Consider the following 20,663-nt stretch of genomic DNA (forward strand, 5'->3'; position numbering starts at 1 on the left):
ATTGTGTATTAAAGAACTTCTTTATCTACCTCTTCAGTCTGTCTTTCTTCACACGCGTGCTGACAAAATTATGAAATATTATTACAATTTACAATAAGTGTTTTCTGTTTAAATATATCTTAAAATGTAATTTATCCCTGTGATAGCAAAGCTTGAATTTTCAGCATCATTACTTCAGTCTTCAGTGTCACATGATACATCATGTGATGTATCATGAAGATTTCTTATTATACCATGGTCTCTGAATACTCGATTCTGATTAGCTGGAATGTGTGCAATAAGTAGGGGATAATCAACGGCTATTGTGCATTAAACGATTTTAATGCGCAAGGTGGAGGCAAAGAACCGCCCCAATGCGAAGCGGAGGCCGTTGCCCGCTTTGAATCAGACACAGAGATAAAGTAGCCTAATACGGTAAGATTACAGTTATTTGAAAGAATGAATTATAGCATTTATTTGAATGAATTATCAAGAGAGAGAGAGAGAGAGAGAGAGAGTTCTATTAACAACGAAGCTGTGAGTTTAATTACTTAAAAAAACGATGCAACCCCATCGTTGCTGAGAAATATAATGTAGCGATTCAGTAGTGAAGCTACCCAGAGAGCATGTAGCCTAATCAATGAAGCAATGTTGACTAACGGTGCGTGTCCACTACAGCAGCAAAACTCCGCTCAGTGCCGCTGGCAATTTGCTCGGCTTTGGGGTGTGTCTGTTGCGAGTGTGTTTAAAGGGTAACTAAACCCTAAACCAACTTTCTTTAGTTAATGATCTGTAAGAATGGGGCTTTATTAGTGCTGTTCATTGATAGGCCTATGTCACACTTCCTGCTTCCGGAATGCGGAGTAGGGATTCAGAACTTCCTGTCAACAGTATTTCTCGATAAGGATTTAGATTATCAGCCATAATGTCTAAACCATCCGAGGTAGACTGACCACGAGCTATGAGGTTGTGAAACGAAGGTTTTTGCTCCTGTAGAAGCTATACGTTTGTATGAAATCAACCTTGTTTTAAGAAAAACATGTTTTATCCGCGATCTTATGGGAAAAAAACGACACTACCCACAATCCTAAGCGTAGCAGCAACGTCTGCTGATTGGTCCAACTCGCTGTTACCATAGAAACGTTACTGGCGAACGGCTAGAGCTATAACAGCAATGGCAGGCTACACCCGAACTTGTACCCTTTCCTCAGTTTTGACGTTTCCACTTGAGAGTTTTCATTTACCATCCGAACCATATCGTCTTATGTGACTACAGGCAGGTTGCGGAGAGATTTGGTCCAGCGGTATCTATCAGACTCCGCCATTGTAAAAAGCTAACCGGAAGAGCCGTATCCCTACTAAAAGACGTAGGCCTACTTCTGGTCTTCAATTTTTTCGTGACATAGGCCTATTCGAGTAACTTTTTTGACATTTGGGTATAAAGTGTTTTAATTCTACAATATATGGTGTAAAAACGTCTGAGTACTGCCCTCTTCAGGTTGAACAGTGGCTACTGCAGTTGAATTTTCCTATTGGATGTTTGCGGTATACTGCGTGACGTAAGCGGTACTGCGTGACGTATGTTTTTTCTAGCCTGCAACTGCAAAGCGTCTAATTTGTAAACAAAATGATTTACACAGTAAATCCAGCATAAACTCCGGTACAATTTGCAGATTTTTAAACTCTCAAGACAGACCTCACATCCCGAAAACCCGCGTTTTTCGCTTGATATTTGCATAAAGTCGAGAACTGCCCAACCTTTTGACGCTCTCGGTCGCCCTCATAGACAGTATATAAACTGGACACAGCGACCCCATTGGATTCAACGGAGACAAGTGAAGTCAATTAGAAGCACTCACTTCCTGATGGCTGAGCGTACTGCGCAGACTCAAACTGAGCTTGACGACGTAGATGTCACGTGAGCAACCCGTCTGTCTTCTAGTAGCTGTGCCAAGAGAAATCTGAATCATTCCCTTCCGAAACTTGCAGAGACGGAGAGTGTGAGTAGGAAGTGTCCATGAGCTAGGAGCAGGAGCAACTTTTGCTAAGTATTCTGATTAATTACTTTGTCATTTTGCCTCCACGTCCCCCCGATTGCCCGCGAGCTTCTCCTCCTGTCCATACGGTAATTTCTCTACTGTGCGACAGAGCGTCGCGTGGTTATGACGCAATCGTTAGCCTATTTTTACAAAAACTGCTTCTACGGGGCCATAACGTAAGATACAAGGTAATGGAGCATTTTATACATTTTCGTGTTTCTTCAGAAATAAATAATGGACAAATGGAGTCTTTAAACGCGTCAGATGTAAAGTTATTCACTGTCAAAGTGATGCCAAAATGAATGGGAGTCAATGGAATGCTAACAGCAGGTGGGGGTCCGCTAATCAATGGCGCTTGGGGAAGTTTCAATATTTTATGAAACCCTGCCCCCCTGGTCGCCCTCAACGCTTCCTCCAGTCCACTGTCAATCCCAAAATGCACTGCGCGAGCGTGAAGCTCGACTTCCATAGGAATTAATTGAAAACGTTCGCTCCGCTCCGCTGTGTCCGCTCGTTCGTGCCAGTGGACACGCACCGTCAGTATTGATGCGTCAACGCTATTGCATTGCATTAATGTTGCTTATCACTCTTGCACCCTCAGTTAAAGGTGAAGCAATGATGAGTTTTCAATCAAAAATCAAAGGTAATGGTATTGATTCAACATTACAAAGTGATATTTTATCAACATCACTTTTGCACCCTCAGTTAATGTTGAAACTATGTTGAACAAAAAATCAATGGTAATGCTATTGAATCAACATTACACTATGATTGATTCTACATCACTGATGCTGAATCAATTGAAATTAACAAAAATAATCAATGGTAATATTGTTGAATCAATATTATCCTATGATGTTGAATCTACATCACGGTAATTGAATCAACACTGAAATTAACAAAAATAATCAATGATAATATTGCCGAATCCACGTTACACTATGATGTTGAATCTACATCACTGCTGTTGAATTAACACTGTTCAATCAATGTTACAATGTGACGTTGATTCTAAATACATTTTGTTGAAACACTGAAAAAACAACTGAAAAGGAATGTCAAACAACTTTGCCATCTGATGTACCAAGTTAATGTTGAAACAACATTAATATTTCAACTACACTTCAATGGTGCGACAACAAATTCCTGACCATTTCAAAATTTGGCGAAAACCTTTTAAAATATAAATGGCACCTATCCAGCAGTTGAGTCAATTTATTTTATTCAATCAATCAATTACAAAAATATATTAAAAGATCATTCTTTAAAAAAGAAAGGGGGAGAACTAGGACAAAAGCATTTCAACCTTTAAAAATAAAATTGGCTTCAAAAGTCTGATGTCATAACTACAGGTGGTCCATCGTTTCAGGTTTTTAAAAATCTGTCTTACAATCAGACTACTGCCTCTTTTCCTTTGGGTTCTCTGAAATCTGAAAAAGAAAGCATGATGTTACTCAAGAACAAGTCAATTCAGTTGTCATACATACAGTAATTCCAAACCTGTATGAGTTTCTTTCTTCTGTTGAACACAAAATAAGATCTTTTAAAGAATGTCGGTAACCAGAAAGTTGACGGTGGCCATTGTTTTCCATAGTAGGAAGTAAATACCATGGAAGTCAATGGCCACCATCAACTTATCAACATTCTTCACTCTATATTCTTTTGTTTTCAGCAGAAGAAAGAAATTCATACAGGTTTGGAAAAACTTGAGGGTGAGTAAATGATGACATCATTTTCATTTCGGGCTGAACAATCCCTTTGAAGCTGCAGATTCACCTTATGTAGACCTTAAATATCACAAAATAGCCATGTCAGTCACTTTCTTAATAAACACAAGATGTTTTTTGTTATTGTGTTTCAGTGGAAACAAGCTAAACTGAATGGAAATCAGTTACATTTCTCAAATTTAATACAGATTCAGGAATATGAATGATTAAGCAGTGATAAGGCACAGGATATCATCAAGTCCCAGGTCAGGTGATTATGCTGTCGACAACAACTCAGTGTATAATCAATGTCAGCATTATCAGGAGGGTGCTTCTCTTCTCTTTTTTTTTATTGTCCATCTTCATCTGCCTTGACTCCTTCTAAAGGAGCAATGTGCTCTGCATGCAAGCACTGACGGATGCAAGACATGGGCTATGTTTGCAGTGTAACATTCTTGCTCATGTTCATGTCTCCTGCACATCAAGAAATCTGTTAAATGACGTTAGAACTTTATTCAGGAAATTCCTAACAAACTTTACTAAAGCAAGGTGCATTTTTCAAGAATGTAGAAAAATAAATGCTTTATTCAAACACTTTAATAACCTTTTAATCTATCTAATTACAGTAGGTAACAACACAAATCAAATGCAAATAAGCACGCAAAACAAGGACCAGAGAAATATGCACCATTGTTTGAAACTGTGCTAGAGAAGTCATGTAAGTATGTCAGGTGCTTCAACAAACAAGACTTCTGTATAGGATGCATTTATGTTTTCTCTCTCATGAGGAGGCATTAGACTACTGAGAAGTGCACATGCAAAACCAAAATGGGCGTTTACCAATCAGTGGCCAATTTCAAACTACAATAAATGTTTCTCAACCATTTTTCAACAGACTTGCTAAAATCACGAAGGCCCACCCCTAAACCAAGCCCGCAGTGGATTAGAGCAAATCAGGTAAAGCGGTTGAAAATGCACATTGTGGTTTGAAAACGCCCCACTGATTGAGAAACACCCACTAGTGTTCTGCAGAGATACATGCCTGAATGATCTTGTGCTCATCAACTACAAATCACTGTTAGTTCAATGTCACTGTCTCCACCCATGTGTGCTGTTGGCTTTCATCAAAATTTCAATGCTGATCCAACACACTTTAAACATTGAAATGTCAATCTCAACCAAAATAATGGTTTGGATCAAAACTCAACATTGTATCAATGTCAACACGCTATAAAACTGTTACTTGCTATTACTGAAAGTCGCAGGGCATGTTGATAAGTTTTTGTGCTCCTATTTCTGTGTGTGCGCAGCTCAATCTCCACTCTCTCTATATGTGCAAGTGACGTATGTGTATGTGCATGTGCACTTCAATGGAAACAACGCATTAATATAGAACGGTGATTAAAGTGACTTGGAACTACCTGTGCATTAAACGGTTTTATTGCACACCTTTTTAGACAGACCATGGTATAAAACCATTTAATGCACAGGTAATTCCAAGTCAGTTTTATCACCATTCTATATTAATGCGCTGTTTTCATTGAAGCGCACACACATAAGTCACTCACACACAGCATTATCTAACTGCTAGATCTAACAAGCCTTCACTGACGAAAATAATAATTTTATCCTTCCGGTCAAATATTGCGCTGCAAACATCAATAACAGCTTTGAGTTGTCAATGCTTGCAAGTGACCATGGTATAAGCAGGTTAACCCACGGCTAGCTGTGCATTAAACAATTTTAATGCACTTTGCGGAGGCAACCAGGTTCTTTGCTTCCACGTTATGCATTAAATTATGTTTCATTAAACAAAGTTCGGGAGGAGCACGTTCAAATAGGCAAATCAATCCAATCAACTTGTCATCAACAATTACCATGTTGTCTATCCTATCAGCATGAGAGGAAGTGTATATATATATATATATAGATATATATATATAGATATAAATTCACTCAGTCGACTCGCCTACATTCCTCGACAGTTTTCAGCATCCCTCCATCACCCCGACTCCTCGCTCTTGGCTTGTTCCTTCCACAGCCAGGAATACGGGGGGAGTACTCTGGGTTCGGGCCGAATACCGAGCCCGGAGCCCTCTCCTCAGGGACGGCACGGCAAATACGCACACCATTTATTCTATCTGACTTATTTGTAAGTGTGAACTCGTGAAAATCATTTAATTCACAGTATAGCTGGGGATTATCCCTTACTAGTGTCAATGTTGAAAACAGTTTTGCTGCTGAATATGTTTGTGTAAGCTATGACAAATAGAAAGTGTAAAAGAACAAAAAATTTTGTAACATTATAAAACTCTTTAATGTCAGGAGAGACATAATGGACTGAAGAGGGCGGGTTTCTATGCAAGGCCTGAAAACAGATGCCGCGGTTGTGTTGTTGTTTCTGCTTCATACGTGAGTAACTTTGTAATAGCTGTTTCACAGAACCAAGATATGCTGTTGTTGTAATGTAAGCTATAGTAACAGGACAGTTTTGGGTGTCATTGTTTGTCTGAATCTGCTGGCAACAAACAACTCTTGCTTGTATATACTCTTTTATGTTTATTTTTTGTTCTTTCTTGTTGTTCGTTTGTCCTCTTTGCTTTATTTTTCATAAAGTATTATTTTGCTTTGCTTCAAGCTGTGATAAAGAGACATCCAGTCTTGCATTGCGTTCTTGTGCATTTTGGGGGCGGAGCAATGAAGGGAGGGGTGTGTATGTTTGGCTTGATTTCAAATATCAAGTGTTTCTCAGAAATCACTTACTGCACCTTCAAGGCATGAGACATTCATGTTAAATTTCCTATTAAACTTTTCACTTAAAGGACAAGTTCGGTATTTTACACTTAAAGCCCTGTTTACAGATCGTATCTGATGAAATAGAACGGTTAAGATTACAATTTGGACACATGCTGCTGTCCCGAGAATTTTAGGTTTATTTCGCTTCCCCCCCCCCCCCCCCCCCCCCACCCCCACCCCCACAATGGTTGTCTATATGCACTGGAAGATTCCGTCCTAAAAACACATTCAACTTTCGTTTACAAAGACGTGAAACTCACCGAGTGGTCAGGGGTGTTCACTGATATGTTCCATCAAAAATCGCTGAAAAAGATGCATTCCAACAGGTTTTATCGTAGTTTTTGTCCAACTCCATTGACTTAATAGGACGTGCTGTGAGACCGCAGCACCTTTACGGTATTACTCCGCCGCTTCTTCTTCTGCTTCTTCTGTGTATTCAATGAAATGCAGTGACGGACTGGCCATTGGGCAATGTGGGCAAATGCCACTGCGGCCGCCTGGTCTCATCACTTGTTGTGGCCGCATCACAAACAAATAAATAGGCTAAATAAAGCGAGGAAGCGGGGCGCAATGGCTGCAAGCGGCAGCACCACCAGCGGCTCGCTCGCCGCTCATCACAACTTGTGGCGCACAACCATATAAAAAGGCAAAATAAATAAATAAAGCGGAGATGCGGCCGCCTTTTGGCGGATTGGCCGCCCGCAACCGGCAGCACAGCCAGCGGCTCGCTCTGCGCTCATCACAACCATATAAAAAGGCTAAATAAATAAATAAAGCGGAGTGTCTGCAAAGCGTCTGCCAAATGCATAAATGTAAATGTAAATGTAAATATGAATAAAATAATAATAAATTAAGCGGAGCTGCAGGCGGCCACAAAAAAACAAGGAAAAAAGCAAACAAACAAACACCACGGCCTATCTCTGAAAAATAATAGCCCTATGAACTAAATAATAATAATGACTTTTTATTTATATTTTTCCTGTGAAGGACAAATAGCCTAAATGTATGTAATCTCTCTATTTATAAGGTATTTTGAATGTTTTTAGTCAGTGGAATTTCTCGCGATCACTGACCTGATGAGATGATAGATAATGACAAGTGAATGATGGGTAATGAGAGCATATCAACAACACGGAGTGAAAGAAAATGGATCGAGGAATGAGAAAACGGCGAGTAGAAAAGGGTGGAGCAGAAAAAAAGAGAGAAGAAGCGTAAGGCTTTATTGGCTGAAAGTGGGAAAAGCGTGGCCTCTCTGCTAAAATTGCCAGGGCCTCTTTTTGGTGCCAGTCCGCCACTGATGAAATGCCCGTGGTTTGCTTGCAATTGGCAAAGGTGCATTATCGCCACCAACTGGGCTGGAGTGTCTATTATTCAAGCTCTCAACGGAAGAATCACGGGTGTAACGCGTTTGGCAAAATAGGTCCACAAAAGCGAAATAAACCTAAAATTCTCGGGACAGGAGCATGTGTCCAAATTTTAATCTTAACCGTTCTATTTCATCAGATACGATCTGTAAACAGGGCTTTAAGTGTAAAATACCGAACTTGTCCTTTAAATGGTTGTGCTGATAATATAATTTGTAAAGAAATTATGTCGGTCGTTGTTACATTAGAAAATCTAAATCTAAGCTAAGACATTTGGCCCCCACTGTATTTTTATAGAATCTGGTTAGCCTGAAAGGAATGAATTAAAATAATCTCTAAATACTGCTCTTTGAAGTGTAATCTGTTTACTCCATTGAAGCGTCTCTGAAATGGCTTTTATAAGATTTAGTCCAGAACAGCACAGGGCTGTTTAAATGTCAGCAGTACGGTAAATTACTCATCTGCTGACAGGAGTTTTTAATAAAGGTGGAAATGAAACTAGCACAGCCCATCTGCACATGTCGATAATTCACTCGTACACTCATAAAGCAGCAGGGGAAAAGACTCAGGCATAATCCTGAAGAATAACACTTTAACACTGAGGAAAGGCACATACCTGCTGCTGACCCTGAGTGTGAGCTATAAAGAAAGTCTGTGATGTGTGTTTGACCTTGTGTGTGTGTGTGTGAGCTGTAAGGAGTGTGAACTATAGGGTGAGTATATCTTCTTGCTTTCCTGAAAATAGAAATACTGCAGAGAAATGAGCTCATCCGTTGGCAGTTGGCATCTGACCTCTTCAGCGCACAAACACACACACAAAACAGTATTTACCTTCAAGGACTTTTGATGAATAGAAAGTTCAAAAGAACAGCATTTATATAAAAAAAAAATAATTGTAACAATGTAAAAAGTCTTCACTGTCACTATTGTTTAATCGAAAGCATTACTGCTGAAAAGAAGTAGTAATTTCTTTAAAGTGTGCAGCTCTGAAACTGTGTCACCTCATAATGCTTACTAACCACAGACTAATTGGCTTTGGCTGTTTATTTTCAAATGGAAACTCATTGACATAGACCTTATTCAGAGCAGCAACATGACAGGAATGAAAGCGAGGCTGTGAGGGGTAGACTTAGGCCTACTATATTTTTAATGGCATCCACTGTAAAAAAAAAAAGAAAGAAAAAAAGGATGTAGGCTATAAAGCTCTTAGATCGTGTATCATTTTCCACAACTCATATTGTTTGGGGTTTTTTGTTTACTGAAATCTCTTTGAAAGTTATTTTTGGCAGTGTTTCGTCAGCAGAACAATCCAAAAACACATCAATTAACAGGATAACCCACTGAAGAGATCACAGCCTCGCTTTCATTCCCTTTAAAAATCAAAGTTGGCGCTGCTGTGAATAACAAGGTCTATTAAAAGTTCACTTTGCATGGCCTATTTTAGAAAAGTTTAATCATTTTAATTGTAATGATGCTATGACTACTAATAGTTAGAAACAAATTACAATTTAAATTAGTAGGCCAGAAACATCGCAAGTAATACATTTTCACACATCCAGAAAAACAGACATTTTTTATTGCAGGCAGCTTCATTGATTATAATGGGAGCGATTTAGTTTTGATGCCCGCATTCAGTTTAGACATGGCATAAGTGACATCTCCTCCTTTATATCAGACAGACATGACTGTAAGTCAATAAATGAGTATCTGAGTGAGTGTGTTTGATCGAGAGAGTGAGAACACATTGATAGTGAAGGATCTGTAGCAGTGAAATATTCAGCGAGCTTTAATGAGACTGACAATTACTCATCTGCTTAACTATACGTCTAATGAAGAGAGCTAAATATATCTCACATTATTTCATCACACGCACAGTTCCACAAGCTCAGCAGAGAGGGAGATTTAGCTTATGCTCACTTGCTGTGTCATTTCATATCATATTCTCTCTCTCTCTCTGTTTCGTTCACATAAGTGGAGGCACTTCTGGATCATCCAAAAAGTCCTTTGACACTGGCCTCTCCTCGACGCCACAATGCTGGTGAGGCTGTGAGAGTTGCAGGGGCTTGTGGGAAGACTCCTTTCCTTTGGGAACAATGTTGGCCAGACTCCCAGCCAGACCGGGATCCACCTCCAATAATTCACGCCCTGGCGCTGCCCTGCAGAGAGACAGATCTGTCTGAGATTGCCGTTTTGTTGTATTTTAAGAATTTATTAGTCTATAACTCTAGTCTAACTGTTCAGTCAGCACAATCCCTGCAAAATTGGTTGGTTTCCCCACCTGCTCTTTGCAAAATCCCATCCAACACAAAGACACCCTATATGACAAATTTGACCCTGTTTACTTCATGAATAAATGTCCTAGTTCTTATTGCGATTCATCAGTGCACTAGACTGGGTAAACCCAGCCCGATCTGCTGGCGATTTGATTTCGCCCTGGCAGCTCAGGCTGGAAACCTGTACATTCTTCTATCCTGCTTCCGTTACAAATTTGCGGGGACCAATCACAAACTGGCTTATCCACCTGGTGCGCTATTGCCGGGTTAAATCCAATCCAGTTCCTTTAACCTCTCGACGATGCTCAGTGGCTTCTTTAGTTTAGCAAACAAATCGCTCGAGTGGGTGTAAATACCACTCACTTTCATGTTTTTTTTCATTTTTTTTTTCATTGCAAAATACGTCACCTGGATCGTTGGTCTGATTGGTTGAAGGACTATCCAATTGCGTACAGAGTCATTTGAACTATGCCTGTTGATCACACCTCTTGTGCAGTAGAAAATACAGAGCAGACTCCCCAGACCAGTGTTCAATCTTAAAAGATTGAGCTTGGTCTGGTGATAGCCAGACTATCAGTGCACCATATACTAAAGAAAAAAAAAGTTACGTAAGAGACTGCATAATCTTAATCTATAAACCTCTCAAATGACTTTTCAGACAAAACAGGCCGTGTGGGTGAAGACAATAATAAATGAGGGGTATTCTGCAGTTATAGAAACATCAGCGGCAAATGTTAGAAGATCTAGCCGAGTTGCATGAGTGTTGAGTGCCCAGAATAAACTGCAGATATGAGCTTTAAACAAACATACATTTCGTGACACAATGGCAGTAGAATTTTTAAAAATATGCAGGTTTTCTCCTCCGCCATTGACGCTTGCTGGTTGGTGCGAGATGCATTTTGGGATACCAGGCTGTCTCAAGTTTGCACAAGTTACCTCCTGATGCATCCTCGATAAAAGAGGTAGAGCAAAAACACATCCAGGGATTTGAACTGTACTTGGCTAGATGTGAACTTTGAATTGGAACAGCACTTGGGCAGCGAATGATCCAGAAGTCCACAAGTACAGACAAGAAAGCATAATGAGAAAGGGCTCATGTTTAGTCACTGCTTGAAAAGTAGTAAGCAGTGAGGTAAGCTGATAAATGCCCATTAATACACTACCGCTGTCCACCATGACAACATCATCATGTTGTACTTGCATGGAAACACAAATCCCAGTATGCTGCCCCACCCATCAAAATAACAGATAAACCAGCCCTGACATGCTGTGGACTCAAACTGAAAGACTTGTGTCTTCAGCGCACAGCAGGGCTTTATGTAAACTGTTTGCTAGTACGATCCAGGACCTTTTCTGCTTAATTATTTGACCACACAATAACACTAATACAGTATGTTATTTATAGTACAGTATTAGAGCCCCTCTTTTTATCTCTACTTGCACCTCTTTCATGGTTTAAGAATGAATCGCTGAAAATTTAATTAGTGCGGCAACTGAAACCTGATTGGACTCTGAATTACAGATAGTGTGCAATTACATTGTACTTTCAGAGCCAATCAGTGCCTCGGCGGGTACATTATCACACACACAGATGATTTACAGAAAGTGCAATGATTTCCTCAGGGGCAGGAACACAAGCACAGGTGTGTTAGTGTGTGTATGACCTGGGGGTCTCAGTAAATAATAACACGAGCGTTTGTGTGTATGTGAGAGCAAGAGCATCTGACCTCGCACAGTGTGTCAGGAGGTCAGGAGTAATAATCAGGTTCAGAGAATGTCATCCATCAGGATGAAGTCAGAGCGGAAGTGTATGTGTTTGTGAGGGGAATGACAGTAACTGGCTTATTTGCATCTTCTTTGCATTTTTATTAGGTCTTTAATGTTATACCCTGGTGTTCACTTAACTGCACTGATAAAGCGACTGAAGGACACACACAGACACATGATCGCACAATGGAATGAAACCTTAAAGTCATCGAACTAATTCCACAGCCACACGGGTTAATGCAAACATGCATTAAGACCCATTAGGCGTGCGTGCACACACACACAAGGGATATTGTTCTGTGTGAAAGTGAAGCCCACAAAACCTGCTGCTGTGAACTGCAGAGATAAAACTAGAGGACGAGAGGGAGGTCTATGAAGAGAGATCAATTATAAGACAGATAAGTGTGTATATATTGCAATTTAGTCTTTTAGCAAACTTAGCTCTAAAGCCACATTCCTAATGAGAAGCTCAGTGTCCCTGGAGTGACCTGCAGTTGAGTGTTTTGCTCAAGGACACAACTTCGATTCTTGTCATCTTAAATGGATAGTTCAACCAGAAATTAAAACACTGCCACCATTTCACTCACCCTCATGTCAGATATTTCTTTTTTAGTGGAATTCATAAGTTATTTAGCAGAATTCTGTTTTAAGATTTGTGTATTTGATATGTGAACCAAGATTAAAAACTAACCCCGACACTGACCAAGGTCACATTTATTTGGTCTGGAGTGGTATAAAGACCAAGTTCAACTGAATTACCTGGGCTCTTTCTTTGTATTCTGGTTACTGGTAACACTGGTCGGCCTTACTGTGGGTTTCTTTGTTTTTATCTCTCCATGTGCCTAGAAAATAAACACAAATATATCAGATATATTTTAAGGCACAGGCTAGTTTTACACAGTCTAGATATGTATACAAAAACATATCTACTAAAAAAAAAAACTAGTAAATGAACTGATCATTCAACCAGACTTTCAGAAAGCTGTTAGCAGGCACCTTTATACAAACATTTTTTAGGTTCCCATTCCAGTTTCACTGCACTTCAAGTGGGTAGTTGACATGTATGAACCATATTTTTTTAGGATGTTTGGTTAAACATTACACTACCATTCAAAGGTTTGGGGTCAGTAAGATTTTTCTTTTTCTTTTTTAATGTTACAAAAGATTTCTATTTCAAATAAATGCTGTTCTTTTGACCTTTCTATTTATCAAAGAATCCTGAAAAAAATTTATCACAGTTTCCACAAAATTATTAAGCAACACCACAGTTTTTAACAGGGATAATAAGTTTCTTGAGCAGCAAATCATCATATTAGAATAATTTCTGAAGGATCATGTGGAGTAATGGCTGCTAAAAATTCAGCATTGCATCACCGAAATAAAATTCAAATATATAAACTAAAAACAGGTATTTTAAATTATCATAATATTTCACAATATTACTATTTTCACTGTAAGTAAATAAAAGGTTTTAAGTGCTGTGAATGGTCACCATTGTTTGCATCTTGCAACATTTCTAATTATATTTTTGCATTCAATAATTAATTTTAAATGTACAGCACGTCACACCACAGGACATGTCAACTTTCTCAGCTAACTATATTATGGCATAGTTCTGGGATTATGTTTAAAGAGATCATTTTAACAGATATTATATTTTATGAGATTTCTCTTGTTGAAGTTCATGCTGCACATACTGACAATGAGTTGTTTTATTTGTCGAATATAAGCTTAATGATTTAGTTTGGAAAAGATCATCAGGTTGCATTGAACTTATGGTCACTGGTTCCCATGGTCACTGAGGGAATAAACCCCCTATATATATGAAAACTGGAATGGAAATGATGTTCAAAGACATCAGGTGTTTGAGGAGTGTTTCAGGTGTACCAGCCGTACCAGAGGCAGGGTGAGGAGCAGGTGGCCGGTGGTTTGGGATCTCTGTGCTGTGCTGTTGTCAGGTGTCACTTCTGCAGGCAAAACCAGCTGGAAAACCTGCACACACACATACACTTTAATTAATGTGGGGTTTCAAGCACTTGCCACTGTAAAAGTGAACTACAGTATAAACTAGTCATAAACTCATTTCCATCAATACTGAGAGTCACACACACATGTACATCTGGGGTGTGGTGAAGCGAGAGCCGTTACTTTGTGCTGGTCTGCGGCAGATTTGTGAGGAAATGAGGCAGAATAAAGAGTGTAGATTTACTACTGGCTAATCAGCTTTAAAGGTCAAACTCATCAGATGAGAGTGAGAGAGAGATGGAAAGAGAGAGAAAGAGTGATGGATAATCTACCTTTCCTTTGACGGTCACTCTCACATATGTTGGCTGAACATCCACATCCAGCAGGGAGGTGTCCATGTGCCTACAGCACAGAAGAGAGCAATGTGAGTGTGTGTGCAGTTAGGAGAAAAGTTACTAAATGATGACCAAATACACTCAAAGTTAACGCAGAGAGAAGTAATACTGCTAAATCATGACTGGGTTATTTTTTGGCGAGTGTATCTGTACCTGTAAACATGTAAATCCAGAACCATGCAATTGTTCTCGTCCTCAGTAAGACCGAAGTCCAACCTTGCAGACAGAGATCAGATTGAATAATTATATCCAAACTCAAACCGCTACTGTAGTGTTTGAGTATGTGTGTGACCTCATTCGTGTCGCTGCTTGGAGTGGAGCTCTGTTGATATAGATTTATGATATAGGCTATATCTTTCCTGTGTCCTAGTTCAGCCATCTTACATGTTGTTGATTCTCACTATAAATAGAATTGTGTTTTCAGTTGTGCTTTTACGACTTGCATGCCCTAGTCTCATTTAGCCAAAATTCAATCATTGCACAAAATTCAAAACTCATTGAGCTATGACCTCGTGCACACCTGTGTTTGGACATTTGCATTGAGTATTTTCTCCATGGGTTTTGGGGATTTTGTTTTGAATGTTGGCTTGTTTCTTTTAACCTGTTAACTGTCACCCCTTTTTAAGCATAGACTTGAAAATGCACTGAGCTTAAATGGTTGTAATTAATGAACATTTTGCAATACAGACCTACAGTTGGCTTCTTTTTATATAAGACACTCTACAGATGACACTCTGCAAGTGAAAGCAATTTTATACAAAATATATATATTACAAAATATTTTGGACTTGCTTTGGAATTGCTACAAAATTAAAGCCATATTTCTAACCAAGTTGTGTTCCAAATTTGAAGTTAATATCACAAAAATAGCCACCAGTGACACCCATACTCCACTGAAATGATTTTGATGCATTCCCCTGTGACAAATTAATACATTTCTGTCACAGAATCACTTCTATCACAAAACAGTGGCCAAATATGCAACAGTGTTTTGTCAAGATTTGAAAAAGATTTGATTTAAAATCCTTGGGAGCCCCAAGGTTTTTTAAAGGTTTATCAGCACCATCTCCATGGTAACGCAATGTCCAATTTCAAAATGATGAATTAGAATTTTTAATGTTTAAATAAACTTACATGAGTCCTGACCCTTTCAGATCAGAAATTCAAAATGATTGCTACACCATTTCTGACAGTATGGGTAAAAAGGTTTTATCTGTCCACTAGGACACAAAGTCAAGGTGTGTGTGTGTGTGTGTGTGTGTGTGTGTGTGTGTGTGTGTGTGTGTGTGTGTGTGTGTGTGTACTTTGGCTCGTTGACGTTCAGCACTCGTCCGTTTGCAGTGATCAGAGTTCTAGGGGTTTTCGTTTTAGGCTTCTCCCTGTAGAAAGAATCGACTGCTATAAGTAAAGGCGTTTACAGTAAAAACATTCAAAAGCTTAATGTCTTTCTCTCTTTGTATCTCATAAAAATGTAAAGATGGTGAAATGGCATTACAGTGATAATTAGATATAGAGACCATTACAGTGATTTAAACCCCTTCTTAGTTATCAAAATACCTCTCTTTCTCATTGGCCCTCCTCTTGTCCTCCAGATGGCGATGGGTCTCTAGTCTGGATTCTGGTGTGAATGCGCATGGCTTTTCCCAGAATTCCCTCTCCTTATCCTCTGCGTCTGTGTGAGCCTTGGAGCTTGATTCTGGATTTTGATGGGTCCCATTTTGGTTCTCAGAGAGCAATCTGTGAGAAATCACTGCAGTTAAGTCTAATTAAAGAGAAAAACTCACAGGAATGGCACAAAGCAGATAACCCTCACTGTTTTACCCAAAACTCCATAGAACGTTCACATTCACAGAAAAGTCCTCAATGTCAGGTGCTTCATTCTTAAAGAAGCTGTACAAAGGGGATTTTTGGGGTGAATTAGTATAAAATTTGTGTGTACCTTCCACTGTGTGAATTATACCCTGATTGCTGAGAAAAAATATTGCTTAAATTAATTTCTAAAAGGTCATTTTCAGGGTACAGTCTGTTAAAGTTCATCTCATACAACCCGAATTGTCTTCAGTTTTCCAAACTTCAGCTCTCTTAAAGACACTCACTGGTTTATTTGAGGATGCTCCTGCTCTTCCATGGTTGAGGTCTCTTTCAAACCACTCCTCTTCTGCTTCTCTCTCTTCTCTAAATACTCCGCCTCCTGCTCTAAAACGCGTCTCCTGACTGCATCCAGTTCCTGCAGGGCCTGGATACGCTCAGCTCGACCAATTTCTTTCCCGTCCAACCACTGCAAAGCACAGAAGACAATAATTCATTCCAGGGGCGTTTCCTCCGAGGAGGCAAGGGAGGCAGTGCCTCCTCAAAATAAGTGTATAAATCACTTGTTTTTTTAAAGCAACACTGTCCAACAGGAACACCCGCAGGTAAAGTAACAGCAAGAGTCTGCGTTTCTCGTGCCTCCCCTGAACCCATTGACTTTTAACAGACCCCCTAAACCGTGCAGTGGTTTTGGTGGGGGGTAATTGAGAATGAATGGGGAAAGTCACGTGAGAGAATGCAATGCCTCCATCACGCTATGATTGGGTATGGTTGGATGTGATTGGTTTGTGCGATAAATCCCACCTCGTTTTCGTGTGTGTTCGCGAATCGGTCTGAATGAACAAAATGATCCCGCTTAGGAAGACTTATTAAAAAGTAAATAAACATTTCAGCCATTTAGATATCACTGCTTTATCTCATGTCAAAATCAAACTTGAAATGGACTGAATTACTGAAAACATAATGACTGTGGGTTTTTTTAAGTGAGCATTAAGTGAAATTAAAGGTAGGTAGCATCTTCGTCTATGATTTACCGAGCTTGATAACTGATGAAAATAAGTTGACCTTTTAGTTACTATTTAGAATAAATGTAAAATTTATTTTTAAAAACTATCTTGATGAGATTTATACTTGGTTTTAATAAATAGAACATTAATTACATAGTTAATATAAAAATACTAAATAGAATTGTATTTGGTTTCTTTTTTTAATGTAGGTTAATGTTTATTTAACCAGGAAGTTGTGAAAACATTAAGTGTAACTGGGACATGAATTTACATTTGATTGATACTGTATATATAAATAAAACATTAATTAGCCTATACATATAAAACATTAAAAATGGAGGACTTTGTCTCCTCATTTCAGAACACCACTGCACGCCACTGATTCATTAATTGGACGAGGCTAAAAATGTCTCTGTACTGTGCAGTACCTGTAGTTGAGGCAGAACTGCCACCACATACTGTCTGTATCCGTGAAAATCAGCACAGGGGTTTCCCACCAGGTAGAGCTCTCTGAGATGAAGGTTCTGCTTCAGAGACTCCACACTGCTCAGCTTTCCCACGAAATTCACCGTCAGGTCTAGTTTCTGTAAGCTCTCGCAGCCTACAAACAAATAAACACAAATATATTACTATGCGCATATAGAGTACATGAACTGGAGTGAAACAAAAACCAAATACAGTATATTCTGGTTAGAGTATTTGCAACAAAACACACAATGCTTTCATAATTCATTACATTTATATAGCGCTTTTCTCGGCACTCAAAGCGCTTTACATGGAAGGGGGGAATCTCCTCAACCACCACCAATGTGCAGCATCCACTTGGATGATGCGACGGCAGCCATATTGCGCCAGAACGCCCACCACACACCAGCTTACTGGTGGAGAGGAGACAGTGATGAAGCCAATCAGTATATGAGGATGATTAGGAGGCCATGATGGACAGAGGCCAAGGGGCAAATTTGGCCAGGATGCCAGGGTTACAACCCTACTCTTTCGAAAGACATCCTGGGATTTTTAATGACCACAGAGAGTCAGGACCTCGGTTTAACGTCTCATCCGAAGGACGGTGCTCTTTTGGCAGTATAGTGTCCCCATCACTACACTGGGGTGTTAGGACCCACACAGACCACAGGGTGAGCACCCCCTGCTGGCCTCACTAACACCTCTTCCAGTAGCAACCTGGTTTTCTCAGGAGGTCTCCCATCCAGGTACTAACCAGGCTCAGCCATGATACAGTCATGCAAAACCATTCAAAAAGAGATGTTACATTTTAAAATGATAAATGTAGATATACTGCTAAAATTAAAACTATTGACAATAGGTTAATAATGAAAAGAAAATCAATGAAATATTCTGTCACCTTCTAAATTCTCAATGACTTCGATGTTGTTCAGTGCCAGATTGAAATATTCCAGCTTCTTTAGTCTGCCCACATTTTCTGCAGAAACAAAGTTAGACTATATTAACAGCCATTTATTTAACGTTAGTTGTTGTGTTCCCATTGATATGTACAGGAATGTCAGATTACCTATTTTAGGGATGAGGTTGTTTTGTAAGTAGAGGATTTTAAGGTCTCTGCACCATTTGTGGATGTGCTCGATCCTCTCGATGTCCTGCTGATGGAGGGAAACCTCCTCCAGGGAGAAGATCTCACCATTATTGTGTTCTGCTCTGCGGCGGATCAGATCCTCACTGACTGAGCAGAAGAGAGACAGTAACGTTAGTTAGTTTACCAGCTAAACCGCAAATACTAAAAAAATCCCTTTAGAGTTTATTTGGGAAGAAATATTATTTATTTAAAGATGTATATAATATATAACTGAGTACTTAAAATAATTTATAAAAATATAGTCTTCACATAAAGAATAAAGCACTTACTGCGGACCATGGCTTGCTCGCGGTAGTGTTAAGGCGTTGCTATAGAAACGGACACGCTGCAGAATATGCAGGAACTGGTGCTTGTGTTTTCAGGCGTTTGTTTCCGTTGAAACATTCCAGCAGAGCAACACCAGAACCGGACAATCATTCAGTATTGATTTCGACAAGAACAGCTCTGTAATCAACACTATGTAATCCTTGCACATGTTTTAAACTATGTTTGTAGCTTTTTATCAAAGAAGCAGAGGCAAATTTGCGTTCTCGTTCCTTCGTTTATATTCAAGTAGCAATTCTGTCATCTAGCGGTCAGAGTGAACAATAACAGTCGACAAGACAGACGATGGATGTAGATTTTGGAGATGCTGAGTTGGAACCATAGGGTTGGAACCTGTTTAAACTTTGCGCGACCGACAGGTTTGAAAAACGCTTGTGTAAATTACAATATTAACTGAGTTATACATACCTGTCAACACTCCCGTTTCCCCAGGGAGTCTCCCGTATTTCACACCCATCTCCCGTTTTGTTATTTCTCCCGTGAAACTCCCGTAATTTGTATCGACAAAAAGTCGTTATATGAATAATCACAATGACTCTTCAACGATCACAGTTGGAGTCTTGGGGTCAGAAGCCTAACTTAGCTAACAAAAAAAAAAAAAAAAAATTAAACAACCCCTACATCACCACGTTGTTTGGGAGGGTTTCAAGAAAAATCCTCCTCTCTCATCCAAAAACAAACTCCAGGAAATTCATTGTTAAGAGTGACACAACTGGAACTTCAAAAGGCTCAGGGTTCTGTGGTCAGATGAAACTAAAAAAAGCTTTTTTGCAGCAAACACACTAGATGGGTTTGGTGCACACAAGGATAAAAAGTACCCCATGTGTACAATTTAATATACCGTTGGATCTTTAATGTTGTGGACATATTTTTCTGCAGGAGGTCCTGGACATCCTGTTCAGATACATGGCATCGTGGATTCTATCAAATATCAACAGATAAAAAATCAAAACCTGACAGCTTCTGCTAATCTTATAATGGACCGTGGTTGTATCTTCCATCAGGACAATGATCCAAAAAAAACTCAAAATCAACACAAAAATGTGTCAATGAGCACAAAATGAAGCTTCTGCCATGGCTATCCAAGTTCCCTGACCTGAACCGTATAGAAAATGAGTGGGTTGAACTGAAGAGGAGAAGCACCAACATGGATCTGGGAATCTGCAGGATCTGGAGGGATTCTGTATGGAGGAATGGTCTCTGATCTCTTGTCAGTTGTTCTCCAAACTCATTAGGCATTATAGGAGAAAACTCAGAACTGTTAACTTGGTAAAATGAGATTGCAAAAAGTATTAAATAAAAAGGTTGCCCATATTTGTGGCCAACGTGTTTTGGAGAAAAACATTTCATGTGATTTCCCCTGCACTTTCAATTATTTTACTTCAATGAAAGTATAGATTTTTGCTAATTTTTTGAATGAAAGATCAAAAGGATAAACAATGTAGATTTATTTTTTACAGCCATTTTTGATCAGATTTACCAGGAGTGCCATTAATTCTGACCACAACTGTAGTCAAGAACGAAAGACTTGAGAGAATATTCTATGTCCAGCAGTTTTTAATAACTAAAATCAAAAATAACAATAATACTCAGGCATCTACACTCAGAAAAAATGGAAAATATGAAA

The 20,663-nt window shown here is 39.2% G+C and overlaps 2 protein-coding genes across 2 annotated transcripts in view; one reads left to right on the top strand and one right to left on the bottom strand.

Annotated features, from left to right (window-relative positions):
* Positions 1–20,663, top strand: part of LOC309501431 (uncharacterized protein) — a 188,284-nt gene that overhangs the window by 117,423 nt on the left and 50,198 nt on the right. The gene's annotated exons all lie outside the window — the stretch shown is intronic.
* dnaaf11 (dynein axonemal assembly factor 11) lies at positions 9,443–19,557 on the bottom strand. The gene is made up of 12 exons (XM_082173606.1): positions 18,982–19,557; positions 18,632–18,799; positions 18,464–18,541; positions 17,529–17,701; positions 16,381–16,562; positions 15,842–16,021; positions 15,589–15,663; positions 14,438–14,500; positions 14,222–14,291; positions 13,821–13,916; positions 12,684–12,766; positions 9,443–10,040 (listed from the first exon to the last, which is right to left on the bottom strand). Exons 1-12 carry the CDS (start codon positions 18,989–18,991, stop codon positions 9,848–9,850), a joined length of 1,371 nt encoding a protein of 456 aa, XP_082029732.1. The 5' UTR covers positions 18,992–19,557; the 3' UTR covers positions 9,443–9,847.

Source organism: Leuciscus leuciscus (genome assembly GCF_965113295.1).
Source record: "Leuciscus leuciscus genome assembly, chromosome: 6".
Taxonomy (NCBI): Eukaryota; Metazoa; Chordata; class Actinopteri; order Cypriniformes; family Leuciscidae; genus Leuciscus; species Leuciscus leuciscus.

Excerpts from the sequence above, each read along its gene's own strand:
- dnaaf11 (XM_082173606.1), bottom strand. Across the intron at positions 18,542-18,631 it reads CAACCTCATCCCTAAAATAG|AAAATGTGGGCAGACTAAAG; the intron begins GTAATCTGACAT and ends TTGTTTCTGCAG. Across the intron at positions 14,501-15,588 it reads CTGAACGTCAACGAGCCAAA|GTTGGACTTCGGTCTTACTG; the intron begins GTACACACACAC and ends TCTGTCTGCAAG.